At 52.9% G+C, this 23,630-nt stretch overlaps 3 protein-coding genes across 3 annotated transcripts; 1 reads left to right on the forward strand and 2 right to left on the reverse strand.

The window, feature by feature from the left end:
• Positions 1–486: 486 nt before the first annotated feature.
• On the reverse strand, positions 487–2,912 carry LOC120502918 (tetraspanin-18-like). The gene is made up of 7 exons (XM_039710917.1): positions 2,856–2,912; positions 2,423–2,617; positions 1,810–1,884; positions 1,475–1,573; positions 1,214–1,393; positions 872–955; positions 487–534 (listed from the first exon to the last, which is right to left on the reverse strand). The coding sequence occupies exons 1-7, from the start codon at positions 2,910–2,912 to the stop codon at positions 487–489; spliced, it is 738 nt and encodes a 245-aa protein (XP_039566851.1).
• A 1,372-nt stretch (positions 2,913–4,284) lies between these two features.
• ADIPOR1 (adiponectin receptor 1) lies at positions 4,285–10,907 on the forward strand. Its single transcript, XM_039710881.1, has 8 exons — positions 4,285–4,391; positions 4,500–4,717; positions 5,359–5,475; positions 6,134–6,305; positions 7,224–7,410; positions 8,398–8,585; positions 9,768–9,961; positions 10,247–10,907. The coding sequence occupies exons 2-8, from the start codon at positions 4,568–4,570 to the stop codon at positions 10,373–10,375; spliced, it is 1,137 nt and encodes a 378-aa protein (XP_039566815.1). The 5' UTR covers positions 4,285–4,391; positions 4,500–4,567; the 3' UTR covers positions 10,376–10,907.
• Positions 10,908–11,846: 939 nt separating this feature from the next.
• TIMM17A (translocase of inner mitochondrial membrane 17A) lies at positions 11,847–22,485 on the reverse strand. Its single transcript, XM_039710882.1, has 6 exons — positions 22,373–22,485; positions 17,794–17,893; positions 16,302–16,365; positions 15,415–15,543; positions 14,764–14,874; positions 11,847–12,199 (listed from the first exon to the last, which is right to left on the reverse strand). The coding sequence occupies exons 1-6, from the start codon at positions 22,396–22,398 to the stop codon at positions 12,129–12,131; spliced, it is 501 nt and encodes a 166-aa protein (XP_039566816.1). The 5' UTR covers positions 22,399–22,485; the 3' UTR covers positions 11,847–12,128.
• Between the last annotated feature and the right edge of the window lie 1,145 nt (positions 22,486–23,630).

Below are 23,630 nucleotides of genomic sequence, written 5' to 3' on the forward strand. Positions count from 1 at the left end.
GGGGGACACTTGTTGCTGGAAGGCTTGGCAGGGTAACAGCTCACCAGCAATCAAGATGTAAGAGAGGCTCCACCAACAAAGAGGCACAGAGGGCTAACTGACAGCCCTTGGGAAGAGCCAAATCTACTTGTAAGAATGAGGTCATGGACCCTAGGAGGAGCCAAGTATATCTATATGGGCAAAGCCACGGAAGTGCTGGGAGGACACAGAAGGACCATGTATGAATATTAATGTGGCTGATGCAACCTTGAGTGTATAAAAGGTGAAGTTGCTTTTGTGAGCTGAGCCTCTGGTGAGCAGAGAGAGTTGCTATGCTCTAGTGCTGTCCCCTCTTTGCTTTGTAACTTTAATGGATTCTAATTAAATTTATTTACTCATTCCCACCCGGGGTCTGAGTTGTTTATACAGTGATGAGCTGATCTCTGCTGGGTGAGGAAAGGCTGTGTCCTCAGTTGCTCCCAAACCCCTGGCGTGTCCCTGTTCCACTCAGTCAAAGTTGTAGTAAAGGCAGAAGGCGAAGAACATGGCAAAGATCTGGAATGATGGAGGTGGGAAAGGGTCAGCCCCATAGCAGGGCCAGGCCAGGCCAGGGGCAGAGAGGGGCTGGAGGATCCCTGGCCTGGGGCCATTGCTGTGGCCCTTGAGGGGTCTGGGCCAGGTCTCCTGGTGCTGCACAGGGACACCAGGGCAAGGAGACCCAGGGAGAGTAAAACAAACCCTTCCTTGTTCCTCCACCTGCCCTATCTGCAGCAGAGAGCAGGCTCTGTACCCTGAGACCTGAGCCCATTTCTGCTCTCCTTGCCCACTGGGCACCCCCCCTGCCACAAGGAGTGGATGTTCTGCCTGCCCTGCCCCGGCCCCCCCTCATTACCTCAATGCCTAGCACAGCTAAGCTGCAGGTCCCAGGGAGGGAGATGTACCTCTGCAGGGTCTTGCCGAAGGTAGAGAAGCAGCCCTGAGGCAGAGAGAGGAGGGAGGGGCTCTCTCATGTTGCCCATGGCCACAGGGAGCCCAGAGGGGGACTGGGTTGCAGGGGGATGTGGGGGGGGGGGGTCTTCTGGGTGGCAGGACAAGGTGAAGACTTTGGGAGCCACTGGACTGTTGAAGCAGAACCAGGCAGTGTCCCTGGTTTCTGTCCCTAATGCTCACTCTGTGAGCCTGGGAAGGGCTGAGGCTGGGACAGGTACACGGACACAGCAGAGTTCTGCCGTACCTGCTCATGGATGTAGCCAGGGCTTCTGTCCTGGCACTGCTCCCAGCCCAGGAGTTCTCCCACCTGCAGAAGCCCATCCCGCGCACAGCATGCCCGTGGCCATGGCATCCCTGGGTGCAGCTCCTGGAAGCGGGAGCCATTCCCAAAGTCTTCAGGTCCTAAAACACCACAGCACGAGAACTGGAACAGAAGGGAAACATCATCACCATGGTCACCCTTGGTGGATCCTGTGCATTCCCCAGGAGTCTCCCAGCTGCTCACCGTGACCATCAGAGTATTCCAGGCTGTGGAGAACACCTCAGCACCCTCGTCCCCAGCATAGTTCCTCTGCAGCTCAGACAGGAAGTGCTCAGGCTGGACCTGTGAAATTGGTGCCAGGGCTGGGACTGTTCCTCTCCCACTCTGCTCAGGATTAGCTCCTTTTGAGGGGAATTGGGCACCCAGTGGATCCCTCCCACCTGCTTTGCAGTTTGTATCGTGGTGCTGATTATGGAGGTGAGGAGAAGGGTGTCGCTACACCAGCCCCAGTCACCTGGTGGCCTCAGAGCCACGGCGTGACAGAGGGAGGCTGGTGACAGTGGGGACGGTGCCGGTACCTGTTTCCAGTGCACCAGGAAGAGAACGGCCCCAATGAGCTGCATGAGGAAGACGAGGCTGACGAGGATGAAGAACTGGAAGGCAGCAGGTGAAGGAATCAGAGACCAGCCTGATCCCACCAGCAGCTTGCTCACATTATCCCTGCCCTCCTCTGCACCAGTCCTGCCTGTGCTCTATGTCCCTGAGACCAGGGACACGTGTACAGCTCCTGGGGATGGATGCCACATCTCTGACCACTGTGGCTGCAAGGCAGGGGTTAAAAACAAGCAGTGTCTGCAAGGGACCGAGCATGCTGAAGAAATGGGAGTCTTGGTGCTCAAACAGGCGTTTTTCTGCCCCTTACCAGCAGTGGGGTCATCTTGGAAATGCCACAATGAGACAAGCCAGTGGCTTCAGAGAGAATTTACCCTACTTGACGGCTTTATAAATCCTCTGGACTCTGAATTGAGACTCATGAGGTGGGGAGTGGACGGCAGGACATGTTGAGGATGAGGAGCACCTCGTTCCTCCATGAACACCTGCACCCCCCCCACCATCCAGCCCATGACTCCCGCCCCCAGTGCTCCCTGGCCATATCCTGCAGCCCCTTCCCACCCATCTTCCCTCCCTCACCAGCAGCAGGAGCGGGCGGCTCCGGCGCAGGGCCCCACAGCAGCCCAGGAAGCCCAGCAGGGACAGGGCGATGCCCACGGCCAGCAGCAGCCACGCGCCTGCGCTCAGCACGGCCCTGGTGGCCACGATGTCTTGGAAACCAGCCGGGTCCACGGCCACCCAGACTCCCATGCCTGCCAGGCATGTTCCCCCCGCCTGCAAGGGAACGTCAGAAGATGATCACGGGCTCAGGGAATGTCCAAGGCTTGGTCCCTTCCCTGGGAATGGGTGTCACCCACCCCTGAGCCAGACAGAAATGTCACCCATGTGGATGGGGGATGCTCCAGCCTTTGGTTCCCTCCCTGGGACTGGTGCTGCCCACCCCTGAGCCAGCTGGATTTATCAGTCCCCAGGCACGGGTTCCCTCCACCCCTGCATCCCACGGGGGACTCACAAACACCAGCACGTTGAAGATGAACATCAGGTACTTCATGCAGCTCAGCACACCCATGGGGACAGCGGGAGGGGGGACACGGCAGCATTTGTCCCTGTGGAGAGGAGAGCAGAGCCCTGCCCACAACCAACCCTTGTCCTGGACCCCATGCTCCAGCAGAATGTGGAGGTATACAGCATCCCAGAATTCCCAGATCATTTTCTATCCCCACCCTCTCCCATGACACTCCAAAAAGCCCTAAACCTGTGTCCTCTCCAAATCCATGTCCCCTCCCAACCATGTGTCCCCTTCAAACCCCGCCTCCCGTCCTTTGTCCTGTCTAAACCCTGTGTCCCCTCCAAATCTTGTGTCCCCTACAAACCCATGTCCCCTAAAACCTTGTATCCCCACCAAACGCGTGTCCCCTACAAATTCCATGTCCCCTCCAAACCCATGTCCTCTCTAAATCCTGTGCTCCTTTCAGCCCCCACACCACTCACCCTGCGGGGATAGTGGGCGACCCAGGTACCTCCAACCTTCCTGGTGCTCCCAGCACCTATATAACATCACCAAGGTCGGAAAATCTCTCCCCCCTCGCTACTCCAGCAGTCCCCAAGAAATCTCTTCCAGCAGCAAGGCCATGAATGATTGATGGGGAACAGGATCCACCATTGTGCAGCCGGCGGCTGGGAGTCTCCTGCTCTTGTCAGCCAAGGAAATTAAACCTCTGGGCAGGGAAAGACGAGCCGCCCCACCAGGCCGGGGTGACCTCGGCCACTGCTAATTGCTGTGGCCATTCGGGAAAGCCCTCAATGGCCTGGCGTGGGCAGGCAGGCGGTGCTGCAAGGGCCATCGGCTGTTGGGACATCCCAGATGGGTGACAGGGTCTGTTCCTCTTGTTGTCTACTTTAGGAGCTCTCTAAACACAAACTCACGTTAGAAAGTAAATATTATTTATTCTGCACCAGGTACGAAGAGGAGGTTTCCACAAATCAAGCACAGCGAGGAGTAAAAGGTTAAATACAGTAAAATTTACATGAACCCGCATATCTAAAGCACATCCTTTGCCTGCCTAACGTGTATTTGTTTTGGTGATGACTTTACTCAATACTTGAAACGCAAACTTCTTCATTAAAGCACCTAAATTGAATTACGACGGTTAAGTTTTAAAAGGTGAGGGAATTCGCCCTGGGGCCCCGGTTCGGCTGGCACGCGGGGTCCGCGTCACCGCAGCGCGGCCCGGGCCCTCACGGCCGCGTCCCCCGCGCGGCCACCAGGGGGCAGCCGCGCGCGCAGCCGCAAAGCCGAGCCGCGCGGCCAGAGCGGCTTCCGCCGGCACCCCAGCCCGGCGGCTCGGCCAATCGCAGCGGGCGGCGGCCGTTGAGGCGGGGAAAAGAGAGACAGACAGTGATCTTGACCAATCATAGAGCACTCTTCTTCGGGGCGGGGCTCTGGTGGGGGCGCGGCCCCGAGGCCGGAAGCAGCGCTGTGCGATCCCGTTCCCTCAGCGTTGCTTCCGGTGCCGGTGCCGCCGCCGCCCGCGGGATGTAGCGGCCGGTGAGGGACGGGCGGGGCAGCGGGGCGTCCGCTGTGTCCAACCCGCCGGCGAGAGCCCTGTCGCCGGTTCCCTCGGTCCCGGTAACTCTGTGCTGCTTCCCCCCCCAGCGCGGCGGCAGAAGGACGCGGAGGGACCTTCACCGGCTGCCTCGGAGCCGCACGCACCCGCCGCCCCGATGGCGTCCCGCAAGGCCCCCGCCGGGGCGGGCAGCGGGATGGTGGCCGCCGGCCGAGACCGGGAGCGGGAGCGGGCGCACCTGGAGCTCGCCGAGCTGGGGCCGCTCCTGGAAGAGAAGGGGGACCAAGGAGCCACCGGCGCGGCCAGCGTGAGCCCCTCCGGGAGCCCCGGCGGGAGGGAATCCAGAGCCTGGCTCAGTCTCCGCGCTCCGTCTTCGCGGATTATCCCGGGAATCTGCCCGTTATCCCATTAAGAGCTACAGGAGTACGGCTCCGCGTTGTTCCTCGGGCCGGTCCGTGTTACGAGCCGGCCTAAACTGCTCCTGCCAGCAGGCATGGAGTCGGGATAGTCCTTCACAGGGATGTCACCGGCATCACTGTGTCTGTACCGAGTGTTTCCGGTGCCCCAGCATTTCCACAGGGCCGGGAATCACCCTCCCGAGCCCCTTCCTGGCTGAGGAGAGCAGGAGCTGTGCCGGGACCCAGAGCATTCCCAGCTCGGGGCTGCCTCTGCTCGGGTGGGCCCACTTGGGTCTCCCGGATGGGCCAAGCGGCCATTCCAGCCTTGGTTGTAAGGATGAAAATCCCTGGTACTAATCCCACTTTTCGACAGGATAAGTCTGGGATTAGCATGCCCGGGATGGGTCAGGCAGCAGCGTGTTGCATAAACGAGGGTGACCAGCGAGTCCTGCCCATCCCATCAGAGGGATGAAACCCCAGATGCTCTCAGAAGGGCAGGGATGATTCCTGGGGGCTGGAACCAATTCCCTTCTGGCTCTTCTCACTGCAGGCTGAGGACCCACCATGCCCAGTGGTCCGTGAGGAGGAGGAGGAGGTGGTGCGGGTGCTGACCTTGCCTCTGCAGGCTCACCATGCTATGGAGAAGATGGAAGAGTTTGTGTACAAGGTACTGGAACCTGTGGCGATCCCCCAGTCTTGATTTTGGAGCAGATTCCCCAGTCCCCAGGTTTAGGGTGACAGGATGTGTCCACATAAAGCTCCACTGGCTGCAGCTGGCTCCAGCTCTGCTGGGCTGCTTCCAGCAGCATCCCCGGGAACGGTGTGGGGAGGGGATGGCCTGGATGAGATTGGCCCAGCCATGGTGGGTGAGAACATGGGAGCAGTTCAGATGTTCCTGCGGGCCTGGGTGGTTCCTGGGGTGTCACCCAGTGCCCACAGTCACTGTGGCTCCTGGGATTCTTCCCTGATCAAATGGGAATTCCCACCACAGGGAACAGTCTGTGGGTGTGGAAGGGTTAAAGCTGAGGGTGTTAATCACCCCTGACTTCCTTGGGGGTCCTGGAATCACTCCCTTCAGGGGCTGGGAATCAGTCCTTGTAGGAACTGAGGTGGGGGTAAAATGACTGCCTGGGGTGACTGGGAATCACTCCCTGGGAAGTTATGGAGAGCAAAGGGCAGGATGTAGGTGAGTGGCTTGCAGGGTCCCACAGGGTGCCTGATGTCAGAGAAGCCCAACTTCCTGTCCCTGAGGAGCATCCCGGGGCTGGGCTGTTCCCCGTGGATCTGGGGCTCTGGGCTGTCCTGATCCCCCTGGTTTGTTGCAGGTGTGGGAAGGGCGCTGGCGTGTGATCCCATACGATGTCCTGCCTGACTGGCTCAAGGACAACGATTACCTCCTGCATGGACACCGGCCCCCCATGCCCTCCTTCCGCGCCTGCTTCCGGAGCATTTTCCGGATACACACCGAGACAGGCAACATCTGGACACACCTGCTGGGTGACTGTGGGGAAGGGGGAGCCCTGGGGCTGGAGGTACTCAGACCCTGCATTAGGGTCAGAACAGGCTTGGGGCCGGGTCCTCTCCATGCCCAGGGCTCCCTGTGTGGATCCTGTGCATGCATGAGGATCAGACATGGAGTGCCTGGAGCTCCCTGGGAGAGAGGGACAAGGGCTGGGCTCAGCCATTGCAGGAGTGGGACAGGGAAATGTGTCCTGGGCAAAACAGGGGAGCCTCAGAGGATGTTCCTCTGAAATGAGTCAGAGGAGGCCACAGAGATGTTCTGAGGGCTGGAGCTCTTATGCTCTGGAGCTGGCTGGCAGTGCTTAGCCTGGAGAAGAGAAGGCTCCAGGGAGACCTCAGAGCCCCTTCCAGTACCTAAAGGAGCTCCAGGAGAGCTGGAGAGGGACTTTTGACAAGGTCCTGGAGGGACGGGACAAGGGGGAATGGCTTCCCACTGCCAGAGCACAGGGATAGATGGGAGAGTGGAAGAAATTCTTCCCTGTGAGGGTGGTGAGGCCCTGGCCCAGGTTTTCCAGAGCAGCTGCGGCTGGCCCATCCCTGGAAGTGTCTACAGCTACGTTAGACAGGGCTTGGAACAACCTGGGCTAGTGGAAGCTGTCCCTGCCCATGGCAGGGGGTGGAATGTGGTGAGCTTTAAGATCCCTTCCCACCTAAACCAGTCTGTGATTCCATGACCCTGTGAAATAGCAGCTCAGCAGCTCTTTGCCCTGTGCCTGCCCCTTCCCCTTCTTATTTGCACAAACAAAGGCCTCAGCCAAAGGACCCACTGTGGGTTACTGAGCACTTCTGGGATACATCCAGGACCTCCAGGAGCATGGCCAGGACTGTTCTTATCCTGGCTTTGCTGAAATTCCCCACTGTCCCCCTGACTTCCCTCTCCATGTGTTTCTGCAGGGTTTGTTCTGTTCCTCTGCCTGGGGATCCTGACCATGCTGCGGCCCAACATGTACTTTATGGCTCCTCTCCAAGAGAAGGTGGTGTTCGGGATGTTCTTCCTGGGAGCAGTGCTGTGCCTCAGCTTCTCCTGGCTTTTCCACACTGTGTACTGTCACTCGGAGAAGGTCTCACGGACTTTTTCGAAGTGAGTCAGCATGAGTGTGGTTGTGTGGTCTCCTGGGAGGTTTTGGATTTTTGCAGCACTTTCTCTTGGAAAGCACAGCATTCCCAAATGTTATATCCCTGGGAGAAGGGAGCATCAACCAATCCTGCATGGAACTGAGGGGAACCATAGCAGGGTTCTGCCTGAGCACGTTAAACATGCCAGGTCAGGGGCCTCAGGTGCATGATAAAGATCCTGGGACCCTGCAGCTCCCAAGGGAACAGGATCCTGGCTCCCAAGGGAATGGCTTCTGTGCTCCCAAGGGAACAGGCTCTATGCCCCTTATAGTAGTGAAATGAGGAGGGGTCTTGCTCTCACTGGGCAGCTGGGGCCATGGCCAGCTTGGCAGGTTCCAGTTTACTGGATGCTTTTGAAAACTTCTGGTTTGGATCCAGTTTGGACTGAAGCCAAATGGAAAGAAGCAATGCAAACAGGATTCCCAGGAGGGTGGGAAGGCTGGTCAGTGGTTTGTGCCTGTTCCCGGGCTGCTCCAAGGGTGAAGCTCCCATCAGCCTTTGCAGTGAGGCTCTCAAGTGACATTCTGCTCCCATATGGCTGTTAAAGGCATTTATTTGGGTGCTGCTTGCTGGGAATCCTGCCCATCCACTTTGCACAACTGCCAGAGATCCCATGGGATCCTGTCTCCAGAACAAATCCAGCAGGAATGCCCTTGTGGTCCTGGGAAGGCAATGGCGGGCAGTTCAGGGGCTATGTTTCTGTGGTGAGATGAGTAGAGGATCACAGATCCATGCACACAGGGATTTGTTCCTGGTGGTTTGAGCTCCATGCTCCTCTTGCCCCTCCCCAGCATTCCCACTGTGCCCAGGCCCTTTCTCCTGTCACACCTGCCCAGCACACCCCTCCTTGCCCAGTGACTCCACTCAGGTGCAGGCTGGAGAGTTCCCACACATGGAGGGGGTGGATTTTGGGGCTCACCTGTGGCTCTCTGTCATTGCACCCTGCCTGCAGGTTGGATTATTCAGGAATTGCACTGCTGATCATGGGGAGCTTTGTCCCGTGGCTCTACTACTCGTTCTACTGCTCCCCACAGCCAAGACTCATCTACCTCTCCATCGTCTGTGTCTTGGGTATCTCTGCCATCATTGTGGCACAGTGGGACCGATTTGCAACCCCCAAGCACAGGCAGACCAGAGCAGGTAGGAGCTCCCTCCTCCCCTGATCCTGGGAGGCACTTTGGGCAGATTCCATTTGGGAGAAGCTCTGGGCACCTGCAGGATTCATTCCCCTTGAGCAGCACAGCACTGCAGGGAGTGGCCTCCTGCCATCTCTTGCTGTGCTGGGGATTAATCTGAGCAGAGCCTGAGGTCTGGAGTTTTAAAATAGCCCTGGGCAGGCTGGGGCTCTGCCTTTTCTGCCTTCTCTGGGAAGCAGTTTAGCAGCAGGAACCTGCAGCTGGGGCGGAGGAGGAAGACATTCCTGAGTTCTTCCCTGCCAGGGACACGGTGGCTGGTCCCTTTCTTCCTGGGGGTGGAGTGGGGGGTCTGCCTCCAGCCCCACACCCCAATTTACCCCAATTTTAATGGCAGATCCTATCAGCCTTGCTGAGCACCAGGAGACACCTCCCTCCCCAACTCTCAGAGGTCCTGAAGCAAATGTCTCTCAGAACAGTCCTGGCTACATGAGTGAGGAAAGACCATGCTGAGGCAGAGGCCACCTGAGAGCCCTTAGATGTGGGCAGGGGACAGGCAGGACTCACGTCCCCATGGCTCCTCCCCACTGCATCTTGTGCCCCCAGCATGAGCAGGATCCAGCCGCGTGCCACCCAGAGCCTCTCCAGGCCAGTGTCACTATGGTGCCACTTGTCTGCCAACTCATCAGAGGCCAAAGTTGAACATTACAGCTTCTTCCTCAGGAGCTGCAAGAAATTACTTTCCTGGAAGGCATGGCTGTGTTCCTGGTGCAATCCAAAAGGCCGGCACCTTCCAAAATGTCCATTCCCGTAGCCAGGTGCGGGAGCTGCTGCAGCCCTGCATAAGAAACACTGGGTGGGTTCTGCCCAGTGAGCACAGGGGCAGCTCCCCTGTGGAACTGTGGGTCCTTCATTTTGTGAAGGATAAGTGCCATGAGGATTGGAGAAGTTTTAAGTGTTTGGACAACGCTTTCAGGCACAGGGTGAGATTGTTTGGGGGTCTCCAATGCAGGCCAAGAGTTGGACACAATGATCCTTATGAGTCCTTTCCAGCTTGAGATATTCTATAAATTCAGTGAAGAAAAGCAGCTTCCCTAGCACAGGATGAGGGATCAAGGGGAGTTTGTGGGAGGAGTGGCTCCCCTTCCACACTTGAGCTCTTTTCCCTGACCTCCTCTCTGGGCCGCAGGCGTGTTCCTGGGGCTGGGACTGAGCGGGGTTGTGCCCACCATGCACTTCACCATTGCCGAGGGCTTTGTGAAGGCCACCACAGTGGGGCAGATGGGCTGGTTCTTCCTCATGGCTGTGATGTACATCACGGGCGCCGGGCTCTACGCTGCCCGCATCCCTGAGCGCTTCTTCCCGGGCAAGTTTGACATCTGGGTGAGTGTGGGGGTGAACAGGTTGTCTGGGGGCAGCTCTCGGGTCAGGGGAGGGGGCATTGAGGGGCTGGAGGCTGGGGGTATCCCTGCACATGCTGGCAGGCAGACCTTGAACAGGTTCTGTGCATGGGCAGGGCAAAGTACAGGGTGGAAATCGCTGCTGGGTGCAGCGGAGTGGGGAGCAGAGCACAGAGGACAGTCCTGGACCATCGAAGCAGAAGAGGAGGTGTTGACAATGTTGCTGTCCCCTTTGGCGTGGTCTAAAGGCTTTTTTGCTTCCCTGCAGTTCCAGTCTCATCAGATCTTCCACGTGCTGGTGGTGGCTGCAGCCTTTGTCCACTTCTATGGGGTGTCCAATCTGCAGGAATTCCGCTACGGCCTGGAAGGGGGGTGCACAGATGACTCTCTCCTCTGAGAGCTCCTGGTTTTAGTACAAGCTTCCTAAGTGCTTTTTAAACTCTTGTCTTTGCTAAAATCAAAGGAAGACTCAAAACCATTTGGGGTTGTTGGTTTGTTTTTTTAAAGAAACAAAGAAATAAGAAATGGATAAATCCTTTAGCAAAGTTGTTGACCAAATCCTCGCCCCCTTCCCCACGCACTGCGCTGGGGCTGCAGGGGCGCTCCAGACTCCTCCAGACAGTGTTTTAGCTGCACCGGGATCACCTGCTGCTCCGACAGCACAGGGAACAGCTCCCTGCTCCCGCACAGCCGAGCACATCCCGCTCCTCATGCACCAGGAGTTTTGCATATCCCCCACACCAGTGCCTGACTGGGGCAGCCCCAGGCATGGGCACACACTCATGTAATTTAAAGTTTTAATTGTCCTTTTTGTTTTGTTCTGTTTTCCTTGACAAAGTAATGTAAACATAAATGAAAGAATATTTAATATTTAATACTAAGCTTTAAGACAACGCGCTGCCACTGCAGTCCTCGGCTCCCTTGCTGTCGGGAGGAAGGACAGTGTTGTAGGGAATGTAGAGCTGCTGTAGCTGATTGAAATAAAAAGGTCAATAGTTCAGTGTCACTGCTGTGTCCATGTCCATTTTTGAGGTGGGGAAGAGAGGGCTCTGGGCACTCGAAGGAGCAGGGCAGGAGCAGGGATCCCTGGGGCAGTGGGATCGCTCCAGCTGCAGTGGTCTCTGGACTGAACTGGAATAAAACAGGAAATTGGGGCATTGTGATGACAGGGCAGGAAACACAGCCCTGGCTGGTGACAGCTCCATGACTGTGACTTCCCTTGGGGCTCAGTAGGGCAGGAGAGGTGTCACAGACTGTCTAGGGTGGGGGCAGTGCAGGACTATGCCCCAGTCAGAGGCTTCTCCTGGTGCACAAGGGACAGTGATTAGCAGGGGGTTTGGAGGGGCAGAGGTCAGCACAGGAAAGCCCAACTCACGCACCAGAAGGCCATAGCCTGACCTATGGGTGAATGAGTGTAGGCAGAGCCACTACAGCCCCTGTGCCACTTGTCCCTGCCATCCCCCAGAGGTGAGGGTGTCCTTTTGTTGAGCTGTTTGGATGGAAAATCACTGGCTCCATACTGTATAAGGAGCTGCCAGCAAGCAATGGTGTCAATTAATTAACGAGTTACAACAAAAAACCTCACTGGATGTCATTTTGTAACTGCTGGCAAAAGGGAAGGGGCTTCCACAGCTGGAGTTTAAGGACAAAACCACAGAGGAGATGTGGTAACTCTGCTCAGGGCAAGATCTGAGATGAAAAGCAGGAGGCTGTGCTGGCAGTAGGTGCAATGCTTCCCTTCCAGCCCCATAACCTAAATCTAACAGGGAAGAGGCTACATTCCAGCTGCATTCACTGCAGGCACAATATCCCAGAGGAGACTCCAAGACTTTCACTCCAGTCTGTGTCCAAAGGATGACAAGACTCCATTTGGTCCTTGTCTCAAACTTCCTTGTATTCTACCAGACATGTGTAACATTACAGCAATGGAATATATCAGGAATAAATAGATTTTCTTTTCTAAAAGTTCTCCTGAGCAGTTTGACATTGAGAAATGCTGCAGGTCCTCCCGGCACGGTGTGTAAGGAACAACCACTGGTGTAAGTACAAACCCGCTCCACATCCTCCAGGTGGGACCACTCAGGAACAGGGAAGGAAGAGAAAGAGGAGGAGGAGGAAGAAGAGGAGCAGGAGGAGGTGGTCGGGGACCATCATTGATACTGTCGGTAGTCACTGAATGGAGGTGGCTGGAGCTGGGATGGATCCTCTGACAACTGTGGGCCTGGAGGAGGGACAGGGGAAAAGGCAAATAAATACCAAAATGCAGGAGATTCTTCCTATTAACAGAATTCACAGCTGCTTTGTTTATATAAATCCCTCTTAAAATGAATCATAAACCCTGGAACTGTTTGGGTTTCATAAAAAAAAAATCCAAAAAAACCCAAAAAAACCCCCCCTTTTCATAAAAAGTTTCTAAAGTTGCATAGAATCAAAAACTGGTTGGGCTTGGGAAAGACCTTAAAGCTTATCCAATTCTACCATCTGCCATGGCAAGGACATCTTCCACTATCCCAGGCTGCTCCAAGCCCCATCCAACTTGACCTTGGACATTTCAAGGGATGGGACAGGCACAGCTTCTCTGGGAAACCTGGACCAGGGCCTCACCACCCTCACAGGGAAGAATTTCTTCCCAATATCCCATCTCACTCTGCCTTCTAGCAGTGGCAAGCCATTTCCACTTGTCCTATCCCTCCAGGACCTTGTCCAAAACCCTTCTTGGGCTCTCTTTTAGGAAAAGTATGCTGTTCAAGCTGCTCCAAAGACAAACCACTTCTCTCCGAGTTTCATAGAATCTATGGAATTGTGGAATGATTTGGGTTGTCGCAGCTGGTGGGTGAGCCCACCAGGGGAGGGACTGTTTTAGATCTGTTATTTGCAAATAGATGGGTTGGTGGGAGATGTGGTGGTTGGAGGCCATTTGGGGCATAGTGATAATGAAATTATAAATTTCTCAATATTTGGTGAAGTCAAGAGGAAAATTAATAAGACTTTTACATTGGTCTTTTGGAGGGCAGACTTTGGCCTATTCAGGAGACTTATTCAGAGAGTTCCTCGGGAAGTAGTCCTTAAAAATAAAGGAATTCAGGAAGGGTGGGCATGCTTCACAATGGAGATCTTGAGGGCACAGGAACAGACTGTCCCTCTGTGTCAAAAGACAAGTCGATGAGGCAAACGTCCAGCCTGGATAGACAAGGAGATTTTGAAGGAACTCCAGAATTAAAAAAGGATGTATTATCTTTGGAAGGAGGATCCAGTTTCTCAGGTGGTATTTAAGAGGGCTGCTAGAGTATGTAAGAAAAAAAATAGGGACGCTAAAGCTCAGTTTGAACTTAAAATGGTGACTTTTGTAAAGGATAACAAAAAAATGTTTTCATAAATATATTAGTGGTAAAAGGAAGAGTAAGACTAACCTTTGTTCTTTATTAGATGCAGAAGGGAACTTAGTAACTGCAAATGAGGAGATGGCAGAGGTGCTTAACACCTTCTTTGTCTCAGTTTTTAGTGAGAAGACTTGCCTTCAGGATAACTGTCCTTTTGGGTTGCTCGATCGATCGTATCAGGGAGCAGAATGGTCCCCCAGGAGGAGGCAGGCAGAGAACTGCTGAGGTGCTTGGATATTCATAAATCCATGGGACCAGATGGGATCCATCCCAAGTTGATGAGGGAGATGGCAGATAAGCTTGCCAAGCTGCTCTCCATCATTTACCAACAGTCCTGGCTCACTGGTGAGGTTCCAGGTGTCTGGAAGCTGGCCAGTGTGATGCCCATTCATAACAAGGGTGAGAAGGAGGATCCTGGCAATTACAGGCCAGTCAGCCTGACCTCAGTACCCAGTTAGGTCATGGAACAGTTTATACTGAGTGTCATCATGCAGCACTTACAGCACAGCCAGGGTATCAGACCCAGCCAGCAGGGGTTTAGGAAGGGGAGATCATGTTTGACCAACCTGGTCGCCTTTTATGACCAAGTGAACCACTTGGTGGATGCAGGAAAGGCTGCTGATGTTGTGTATCTGGACTTCAGCAAGGCCTTTGGCACTGTCTCCCACAGCACACTCCTGGAAAGGCTGGCAGCCCACAGCTTGGACAGGAGCACTCTGTGCTGGGTTCAGAACTGGCTGCATGGCCAGCCCAGAGAGTGGTGGGGATGGTGCTGCATCCAGCTGGTGTCCAGTCACCAGTGGTGTCCCTCAGGGCTCTGTGCTGGGGCCAGCTCTGTTCAATATTTTTATTAATTACATGGATGAGGGAATTGAGTCTTTCATTAGTAAATCTGCAGATGACACTAAGCTAGGATGGTGTGTCGATCTGTTGGAAGGTAGGAGGGCTCTGCAGAGAGACCTGGAACGGTTGGAGGCATGGGCTGAGTCTAACAGGATGAAGTTCAGTAAGTCCAAGTGCCAAGTCCTGCATTTTGGCCACAATAACCCCCTGCAGTGTTATAGGCTGGGGACAGTGTGGCTGGACAGGCAGAAAGGGACCTGGGGGTACTGGTTGACAGCCGGCTGAAGATGAGCCAGCAGTGTGCCCTGATGACTACTTCCTAAGGAACTCTCTGAGTATGTCTCCTGAATAGGGACAGCAGGGACATCCCTGCTCTCAGCCATGCCACCTCCCATCTCCCAACAGGAGATAATCTCATGTCATCAGCATCTGCAGCTCCTCCTTGGCTTTCCACAACCTCAGGAGCTGGCAGGGCAGTGCAGATTCACTCTAGGATAAGATGACTGCCAGCGGCACATCAGCAAAGCAAATCCTTGTGACATATCCTCTGCTGGCTCCTTACCATTTGGGAATTGTGTGGAGGCAAATCTTGTCAGCAGAATGCCAGCTCCTTCGATCAGGGCCAGGAGAATTCCCCCCATTGCAGCAGATCCAACCATCGCAACAGGGCCATCTGGAAATGAAAAGCACAAACCAACACTTAATTTCTTTGCTGCATGTTAGAATCCGTTGAATCCCAGGATGGTTTGGGCTAGAAGGAACCCTGAAGATCATTTCATTCCACCCCCTGACATGGGCAGGGACACCTTCCACTATCCCAGGTTGCTTCAAGCCCTATCCAACCTGGCCTTGAACACTTCTAGGGACAGGACAGCCACAGCTGCTCTGGGTAACCTGTGTCACGGCCTCACCACCCTCTTTGTGCCTTAACCTCTCCTAAAACAGAGCAGTAATTTTGCGTCCGTTAAGCTGCATTAAGGGATAATTACTGGGCAACTCCCCCCCCTCCCCGTCCTCCCTTTAAGGAACACCAGGAACATTTGGGAGCCTGATTATTACTTTCCTAAGCACGGGGAAAAAGTTTCGGATTATTTTTCAGGATCTGAGACAGCAAATTCCAATTAGAGTGTCACAGACTGTTGCTTTGCCATAACAACGAGAACTGTACATTTAGAGAATAGGAGATTTTCAACTGATATCCCCAGTTTCTTACTTCTTGCAGCTAAAATGGCTCCAGTCAGGGCTCCACTCGTGATGGAATTCCAGGGATCTTCCTTCCCTCTCATTCTGACCATACTGCAGTCAATCATGGAGAAGAGACCTCCCCAGACAGCAAAGCTCCCTGTTCCAAATCAAACCAAAGCCACATTGGAGAGAGCAGAGAAGCCAGTTATGCTGCACAACAGATGCTGTGGTGTTACTGTGCTCCCTTTCAGACATGAAGTAAATTCATACTCATAAAGAGCCAAATACAGGTTAAAATCAATACAGGGAAATTTCCAACTTGACATGCCATCATTGCCTTCTCCCCCATTTTACATCTGATCTCACTTATCTTCAATTCACTACAGAAAATTTATCAAACTGTGATTATAACGGAACTTTCATCCTAACAAAGTCAGATTAGCTAAGGGAACTTCCAGATTTATCCCTTTTTAACATACTTCCTTACAGACAATGATGTAGAATCATGTCACACCTCACAACTCACCCAACCCTGCTCCTGTGGCCTCAGGAGCTTGGCATCTTATAGCACATGCATGAACACCCCCAAGTTCTATTTTTTCATCCAAGCTGGATCACTTCTTGTAATGAGTTAGTTCTATCTTAACGCCCTCCACACCATGAAGAGGCTCCAGGGAATTCTGCTGTTTAAGATATGACCAGTTATTACAGCTGGCTTATCACTCCAGAAACAGACTACTTCCTCCCCAACCAAACCCATTTTGGATATATCAGAACTGTATTTACCCGTTGTTTGGGCCAACAAACCTGCTGAAACTCAGCACGGGTGTCAGTGCAGCTGCACCATGTTACATTCCCAAACTCTGTTATCTAACAACAGTCAATTCTGTGCAACAAACCTCCAAAATTCATTACCTCCCAGTTGTGGAGCTCTGGTTTTAATAGCTGTCAAACTGCCCCGCAGCCGGTGGTTTACACCCTAAAATAGGAGAATTCAGTCAAAATAAAACAATAAAATCTTACAGCCATGCTGAGTCCATATTGCAAAACCCTGTCACGGGCCCAACACATTTCTGAGCCCCCTCAGCAGCTGCAAGGAGCAGAGACAAAGGGTACATTGCACCTATTTCACTTTTTATCACTCCCATACAATATTCCTGTTAGGTACAGTGGGAATTGCAGTGGGAATACCTGTCAGGTACTGGAATTGCAGTCACCAGACAGGCAACAATCTGGGTTCACAGTCTGAGTGGGACTGAAGGAGGCATTACAGTAACATTTTATCAGGATAAGCAGTGATTTTTCACATGTATAATTTTTTCTTCCCAGCTGCTGGGCAATCCCACTAACCTATGGTTAGTCATTCCTGCAGGGGCAATTGTAGGTGTCTTTGCAGCCAAGAGAAGCAAAGTCATGCTGAGCCTTCCAGAGTCCAATATTCAACATGACACCCAGGACCCCACAGAACAATTACACATTCTCCCACACTTCAACACAGTTTAAAGAATATCCACCAAGTTTTATTTTTGTTACAATCACCCAGAAGTGGGGATAGGTACATTTAGCAAGTCCTAAGCAAAATTAATACTCTAATTAAGCACACAGTCCTTTGTAAGTGAAGTGTCTGCAGGATCTGACTAGTTTGGAAACAGTTATTTATTAAACCCACCTCGAACCAACAGCTTATGGTCAGACTAACATCAAAAACACCTTATCTTGTGAAGTCAGAGAAATTTTAAAACTAATGTTCAAGCAGCAATTGAATCTTAATTTATGAAATGTCTCTGCAATGGGTTTATAGCCAAAATTTTGCAGCAGATATCCCAAAAGTGAAAACTGACTTTTATGAGCAAAACTTCCTTCCATGTTTGCTCACTCCTGTACTGAAACCAAATCTGAGCATTAAAAAATTGAGCTAATAAAAATGGCAATAATTAAAAAGAGATTAATTAAAGAAAAATATACCCTTTAATATAAATCTGAAGGAGAAAAAGATTCTTTCTTTGAGTCATTCCATGTTTTAAAAGAAAGGGAAAGGCCAGGCGAGGAAGGAGAGCCTAGGCTTCCAGTCCCTCCATGCAGACAGAACCACAAGCAGATGGATCTTTCCTGCTGCACTTCCCCATCCTGAGGGAAATGTTCATCAGTTAGGGAGGAACAAGTGACCAGTGTTCCACTGTGGCCACCAGAGCAAACAGGGAAGCAGCAATTTTATCCCAAAAGATGAACCCCCAGAGATCTTGAAGCAGGACAGATTCTCATGGTCTGGGTTACAATGTAGAGGTCTTTAATCAGCCCTGCTCGCTGCACAGGGATTTATTCTCCTTCCCCTTCACTGCCACACTCCCTGGGGAAGGACAGTGGAGGCAAGACTGCAGTCAATGCACCTTCAGAGGATTTTACTCACCACTGGGGAATTTCGGAAGCCTTTGATAGCCTGGAAAATGCCCCCTCCTATGGCCCCCATGGTGAAGGCCCCTCCACAGTCATCCACTATCCTCCAGGGACTGGAAAGAAAAATAGAGATGAGAATATTAAATCCCATCATGTTAAACCATGTAAGTGAGTGGGATGGATCCAGCAGTGGTGTAGCTGAGGTGAAGATTGAGCCTGGTGGCTATACCATCTCACATCCAGCTAACTGAGCAGGCAGCAACAAAAAATCAAGAATATTACAGCAAAACAGACTCAACCTTTGCCAGAGTCTCCTGGCCTACTTCTCCAGAGTGAGAAGTACCAAATATACAGAAATGCCTGATCTCCTCACACAAGGCAGAGAGACATACTTCTACCATGGAAAACTCCTGCAGACTTTCAGCTCTGCCCTACACTATTTACACAGTGTCAATAGCTTTAAATTCCCTGATCTCATTCTTCTCTTGACCTACAGAGAATTCAGGACCAAATTCCATGAGACGCAGCTCCCAGATGACACAAAATATTTTTTCTTCAATCACATGTCCTTTTCATTAGTTCTGCTTATTTAAGTGAGACTTCAAAGTCATCTTTGCTGAGCTGGAAAGGTTTTTCCTGATGCATCCTGGATCTTTGAAATCCATTCAAACAAAAGAGAGATCCCCTCAGAGGTACAGCATCCACAATTCCTGCTCCAAACTACAGAGCAGCCAGGAAAACCTTGCATAGAACCTTGCATAAAACCTTCCTGCAGCACAGGCTGTCAGTACCTGCCAAGGGACCCTTATTTACAGGTTCAGAACCTCTGCCAAGAACTGGAGCCTTGCAACCCTAAACCAAACTCCTGAATTAGGTGAGCTTTAAGATGCCATTAACTTCTGTTGTCACTGTGGGTAATTTCAGAGCACAGAATAACAAAATTGTTTGGTTTCTTTCATCTTGTATCTAGATCTTCCAGCCAAGCACTCAGGTGATTTAGCTCCTACACTGCCAATCATCAGAAAATGCAAAAGTCAGCCTACAATAGCATGCAGGTCACAAATCTGAGCACCATGGCAAGCTCAGTGTTTCTGTCAGGCAGGAGCATTAATAAGCACTTCCAATTTCACTTGTAATGTCATGTTTCTGTTCCTGAGGATCCCCTACAGCTTCCAGCTCATGCACATGAGGACATCAACCCTGACCTGCTACTTCCCCACCTTACAGACCTCGTCTAGCGAGGGGCGACAAACCCCCCTCACTGTGCTGCAGGCTTTGCCACAAGATGTTTTCTTCCTGGAGAAAGTATCTCTAATTTTCAGTCTCTCCCTGAGTGTTCTCCCAGGCTCCTCATGTTCACAACCTACTACCAAACCTCCTCCTCCACAGCCAGGCCTGCCCCCTACAAAGAGAGCTCCTGCCTGCACAGGTCACACACAATGTTGGCTTTGCTTTTGTACCTTGGATTGCTGGGTTGTTCCCAAGGCACCAGGACCCCACCCAAGTGTCACCACTGAATGTCCCCAGTGACAGCTACATCCAGGTCCCAAACCCACATGGCCTCAGGAAGCAGGGGGGTGTATTTTATCCTCCATCACCTCCTGTTTGTCTGCCATGCCTGCATATGGTCTCATCTCATTACAACTCCCTCAGCCCTAACTACATTCAATAATTCAACAGTTTGTTTTCCTTCCACTTTTTCCTGCATTAGGAAAAGGTTTCAGGCACACTCTTGTCCAAGATACCAAGATGAAAAGAAACTCAAATAATTTTTCTCAGCTATTTTTTTGTTGTTTTGTTCTCACATCTCCTGTGAAGATTTTTATCTCCTCTGCTATGAATAAAACATCCCAATCCTCTTCCTTTGTTAACTCTCTGAGAGTGATCTCATTAAAAGGTTTTTTGGAAATCTAAATGGATTATGTAAAGTGGGCTTCCCTTATCCATAAAGTCAAGGAATTCCAATCTACAAATCATGGCTGCTTTTTTCTTGAAGCCTTGTTAATGAGACCCCAATCAGGGAATGCTTCCATCTTCAACCTCATTAACTGTTACCTTCAGGGTTCCTAATTTTCCTTTTAAACTACTCTCCAAACTTTTCTGAGCAGCTTTTAAATGAGAGATCATCTTTGATCCCAGCACAGCCAACATGTGTCAGCTCCTCCAAACTCCCTCAGAGTTGATGCAAAATACCCCCAGCCCTGGCACTGTCTGACCTCATAAAGAATTGGAGAAGAAGAAAAGAGATGATTCCATTATTAACCTGGCACTTATCTACAAGCATAACATTACTGTTAATTGTTTCTCTGACTCAGAAGGGAGCCCTGGCTATAGGGAAATGACATGTGGATATGGTTGGGTTCCTGCTCCTGATGGCACCAGAAATTTCTCAAAGATGAGGAGAGCAGAGGGCAAGACTTCACTTTTCCCAGGGCTACGGGACAGCCACACACCAGCTCTGGACGCGTGGGAGAGGGGTGAGTCCTCCCTCCAAGCCCCATGGCATCCTGCAGCTCTCCTGAAGGCTGGGTAACCACTGGAATCAGAGGCCACCACAGTTTAAATTAACAAAGGGGCCTTTTCTCTGTGCCAGCGGTTCAGAGGGACCCAGCCTGACTCCAGGATAGCAGCTCCCAAGGGCTGGATAACAGGAGGAGCACAGGGTGACCAGCAGCCAAGGGGCCAGAACAATGGGGGACACCAACAGCTTGGCTTGGCAGCAAAACATCCCAACTGCACAGCATTAAGGACACAGCTTCATGCTGTGCCTGGGGAGGGTCAGGAGGATATCAGGAGGAATTTCTCAACAGAAAGAACTGTCGGGCATCGGAAGGGACTGCCTAGGGAGGTGGTGGAATCCCCATCCCTGGAGGGTTCAAGGAATGACTGGACATGGCACTCAGTGCTCTGGTCTGGTTCACAAGATGGGGTCACAGGTTGACAGTGGGTCACAGGTTGGATTTGATAGTCTGAGAGGTCTTTTCCAGCCTAAGTAATTCTGGGATTACCTGGAGCCCAAGCAATCTGTTAATAAATACTATTTACTTTGCTCATGTCCCAGATATTTTGCTGTGAAAAGGCAGGGGTGATGTTTATGGACAAACCTAATACTATCAGCAGAACAATCTGCAAAGTTTGAGAAAACCCTCATGAACAGTTGCAGGTCTCTGTCTGCAAAGGTGAGCAGAATCTCAGACTGGTTTGGGCTGGAAGGGACCTTGAAGCTCATCCTATTCCTCCCCCTGCCATGGACAGGGGCACCTTCCACCACCCCATGTTGCTCCAAGCCCCAGTGTCCAACCTGGCCTTGGACACTGCCAGGGATGGGGCAGCCACAGCTTCTCTGGGCAACCTGGGCCAAGGCCTCATGACACAAGGAAAAATTTTTTCCCACTATCCCATCTAACCTTGCCCTCTGGCAGTGGGAAGACATTCTCCTCTGTCCTGCCTGTGACTCCAGGCCCTTGTCCCAAGTCCCTCACCGTGATGAGAAACTGTGCCCATGATTCAGTAACCCTGCACCTGAGCTTGCATTTAATCCTTTTACTACTACAAATACAACATCTGACTTGCAACCAACATGGCTTGGTAGGTCTACAAAGACAGTGCTGAACCGTGACAGAATTCAGACACTGCCAGCTTGGCATGGAGGAGCCAGGCGAGGCTTATGGAAATGGAGAGGGAGAGGGCAGAGCCACAGGAGGTGAGAGGGGAGCCTGGGGGGTCAAGGATGAGGGAAGACTTGGGGACTGAGGGGAGGATGAAGATTAATTAAGGATGAGAGAAGGCTGAGGTGGGGTGTGGGAGATGCTGCGAGTGAGGTGGGCTGTAGATGAAAGGAAGGCTGAGATAGGAGAGTGAAGCACTGAGAATCGGGATGGCTTTGGATGAGAGGGAAGACTGAGGATGGGGGACTGAGATGGTGGGTGAGGATGAAGGGGGGATTGAGGATTGGAGGGGCTGTACATCGGGGGGAGACATGAGGCGAGCTGAGAATGAGGGGCGACTGAGGATGGATGATTTGAGATGGGGAGTGGAGGGGGAGGGGGGCAGCTTGTGGGGGATGAGGAAGGGACCGAGAATGTGAGGAGCTGAGGATAAGGGCGAATTGAGAATAGGGAAGCCGATGATGGGGGACTGAGAATGAGGAGGCACTAAGAATACGGAAAGACTTGGAAGCGGAGCTGAGGATGAGGACGGAAGCAAGACTGGAGTAAGGGGCTGCTGAAGGACCGAACGTGGGACCGTCAGTGCAGGGCCCGCCGCCCCCGGAGGCGCATTAGCCGTGCAGGTCGCAGGACCCCGCCGGCCCCTCGCCCTCCGGGAGGCCGCGCGGGCTCGGTAGCGGAGGGGCCCGGCTGCCCAGGCTCCGAACGGGCCCCGCGGCACGACCGGCACGGCCTCCCCCGCCTCCCTCACGGGGCCCCCCCAAGGTCAACCCCGCCCCCCGAAGGGGAGCGGCAGCGGAGCGCGCCCGCACCGCTCCCCCCCGCCTGGTGCTCGCAGATCCCGATCTCGATCCCGATTCCCATTCCCGATCCCGATCCCGATCCCGATCCCGATCCCCGATCCCCGATCCCCGATCTCCTCACCAGGGCTCGCGAGCGTACTCCTCCATCTTGCCCGGCCCCACCACCTCCCCGCGCGCGATTGGTTGCGGCGGCCCCGAGCCGGCCAATGGCAGCGGAGGGCGGGACGAGGCGCGGAGTAGGCACGTCTCTGCGCGTGCGCCATGCCCTGGCCCCGCCCCCGGCGCTGATTGACAGGCGCGGTGACGTAGGTGGTTGTTGCCCAGCCGTGAGGGGGAACTCTTGGAGCGAGCGATGTGTTGGCTGGGATGGGCCTTAAATTCCATCCATTGCCGCGCCTCGCTATGGGCAAGGACACTTTCCACTGTTCCAGGGCGCTCCAAGCTCCGGCCATCCTGCCGTTGGACGTTTCCAGGCATAGGGCAGCCACAGTTTCTGTGGGCAACCTGGGCCAGGGCCTTACCATCCTCACAGGGAGAGGAATTCCCTCCCAATACCCCATCTAACCCTTTGTCAGTGGGAAGCTCTTTGTCCTGTCACTCCAGGCCTTTGTCCAAAGTCCCTCTCCAGCTCTTTTAGAAACAGGACCTGTGCAAGTTGCTCCAAGGACAGTCCATTCTGCTCCAAATTTAATGGAATCAAGGAGTGGTTTGAGTTTGAAGGGACCTTAAATCTCATCCCATTCCAACCCCTACCATGGGCAGGAACATCTTCCACTAGACCAGGTTGCTTCAAGCCTGTCCAACCTGGCCTAGAATATCAGGGTCCAAGCCCACGTCATTCCTGATGCTGCTGCATGAGCTGGGCTGACCTCACATGTCCCAGGGCAGGTTCTTGTGGTCCTGCGTGTAGCTGGGAGCTGGCACTTGACATCCCTATCAGCAGGTCAGTTTCCTGAGCAGGCAGAGCTGGAATCCAGAGAACAGGGTCTGTGCCAGCAGAAAATTCCTGGGCAGCTTGCAAAGCTCTCAGCACAAGATGAGGATGTTCCCTCTTGTCCCATCACTTGTTCCCTGGAACCAGCTCTACCCCCACCTGGCTCCATCCTCCTGGCAGGGAGCTGTGGAAAGCCAGAAGGTCCCCCCTCAACCTCCTTTTCTGCCTTGGAGCCTTGCCCAACCCAGTGGTTTGCAGCCTCTCTAAGTTGTAAATTACTTATTCTTTTCCACTCCTAATTTAACAGTACACACTCTGCTCTCCTGTAAGGGCAGAAAATCATTCAGTAGTGAAAACTGAATGCAAACCAGGTTGTTCTCCAGTGACTTAATTGTTTTAATAAGTAATGGTCTGAAGCACCATGAAGAAGCTAGAATGCTCCACC

Source organism: Passer montanus, unplaced genomic scaffold, assembly GCF_014805655.1.
Source record: "Passer montanus isolate IOZ18808 unplaced genomic scaffold, ASM1480565v1 scaffold237, whole genome shotgun sequence".
NCBI lineage: Eukaryota > Metazoa > Chordata > Aves > Passeriformes > Passeridae > Passer > Passer montanus.

Bases quoted from the DNA above. Each gene is read 5' to 3' on its own strand.
- TIMM17A (XM_039710882.1), bottom strand. From the start codon at position 22,398: ATGGAGGAGTACGCTCGCGAGCCCTG. The intron at 15,544-16,301 runs GTAATGAATTTT...GATTTGGAACAG, and splicing joins CAGAGCTCCACAACTGGGAG to GGAGCTTTGCTGTCTGGGGA. The intron at 14,875-15,414 runs GTAAGAAACTGG...TTTCATTTCCAG, and splicing joins AGCCATTTTAGCTGCAAGAA to ATGGCCCTGTTGCGATGGTT.
- LOC120502918 (XM_039710917.1), bottom strand. From the start codon at position 2,912: ATGGGTGTGCTGAGCTGCATGAAGTACCTGATGTTCATCTTCAACGTG. The intron at 2,618-2,855 runs GTGAGTCCCCCG...GTTCCCTTGCAG, and splicing joins TCTTCAACGTGCTGGTGTTT to GCGGGGGGAACATGCCTGGC. The intron at 1,885-2,422 runs GTGAGGGAGGGA...GCTGCCTTCCAG, and splicing joins GCCGCCCGCTCCTGCTGCTG to TTCTTCATCCTCGTCAGCCT.
- ADIPOR1 (XM_039710881.1), top strand. From the start codon at position 4,568: ATGGCGTCCCGCAAGGCCCCCGCCGGGGCGGGCAGCGGGATGGTGGCC. The intron at 6,306-7,223 runs GTGACTGTGGGG...GTGTTTCTGCAG, and splicing joins CATCTGGACACACCTGCTGG to GGTTTGTTCTGTTCCTCTGC. The intron at 9,962-10,246 runs GTGAGTGTGGGG...GCTTCCCTGCAG, and splicing joins CGGGCAAGTTTGACATCTGG to TTCCAGTCTCATCAGATCTT.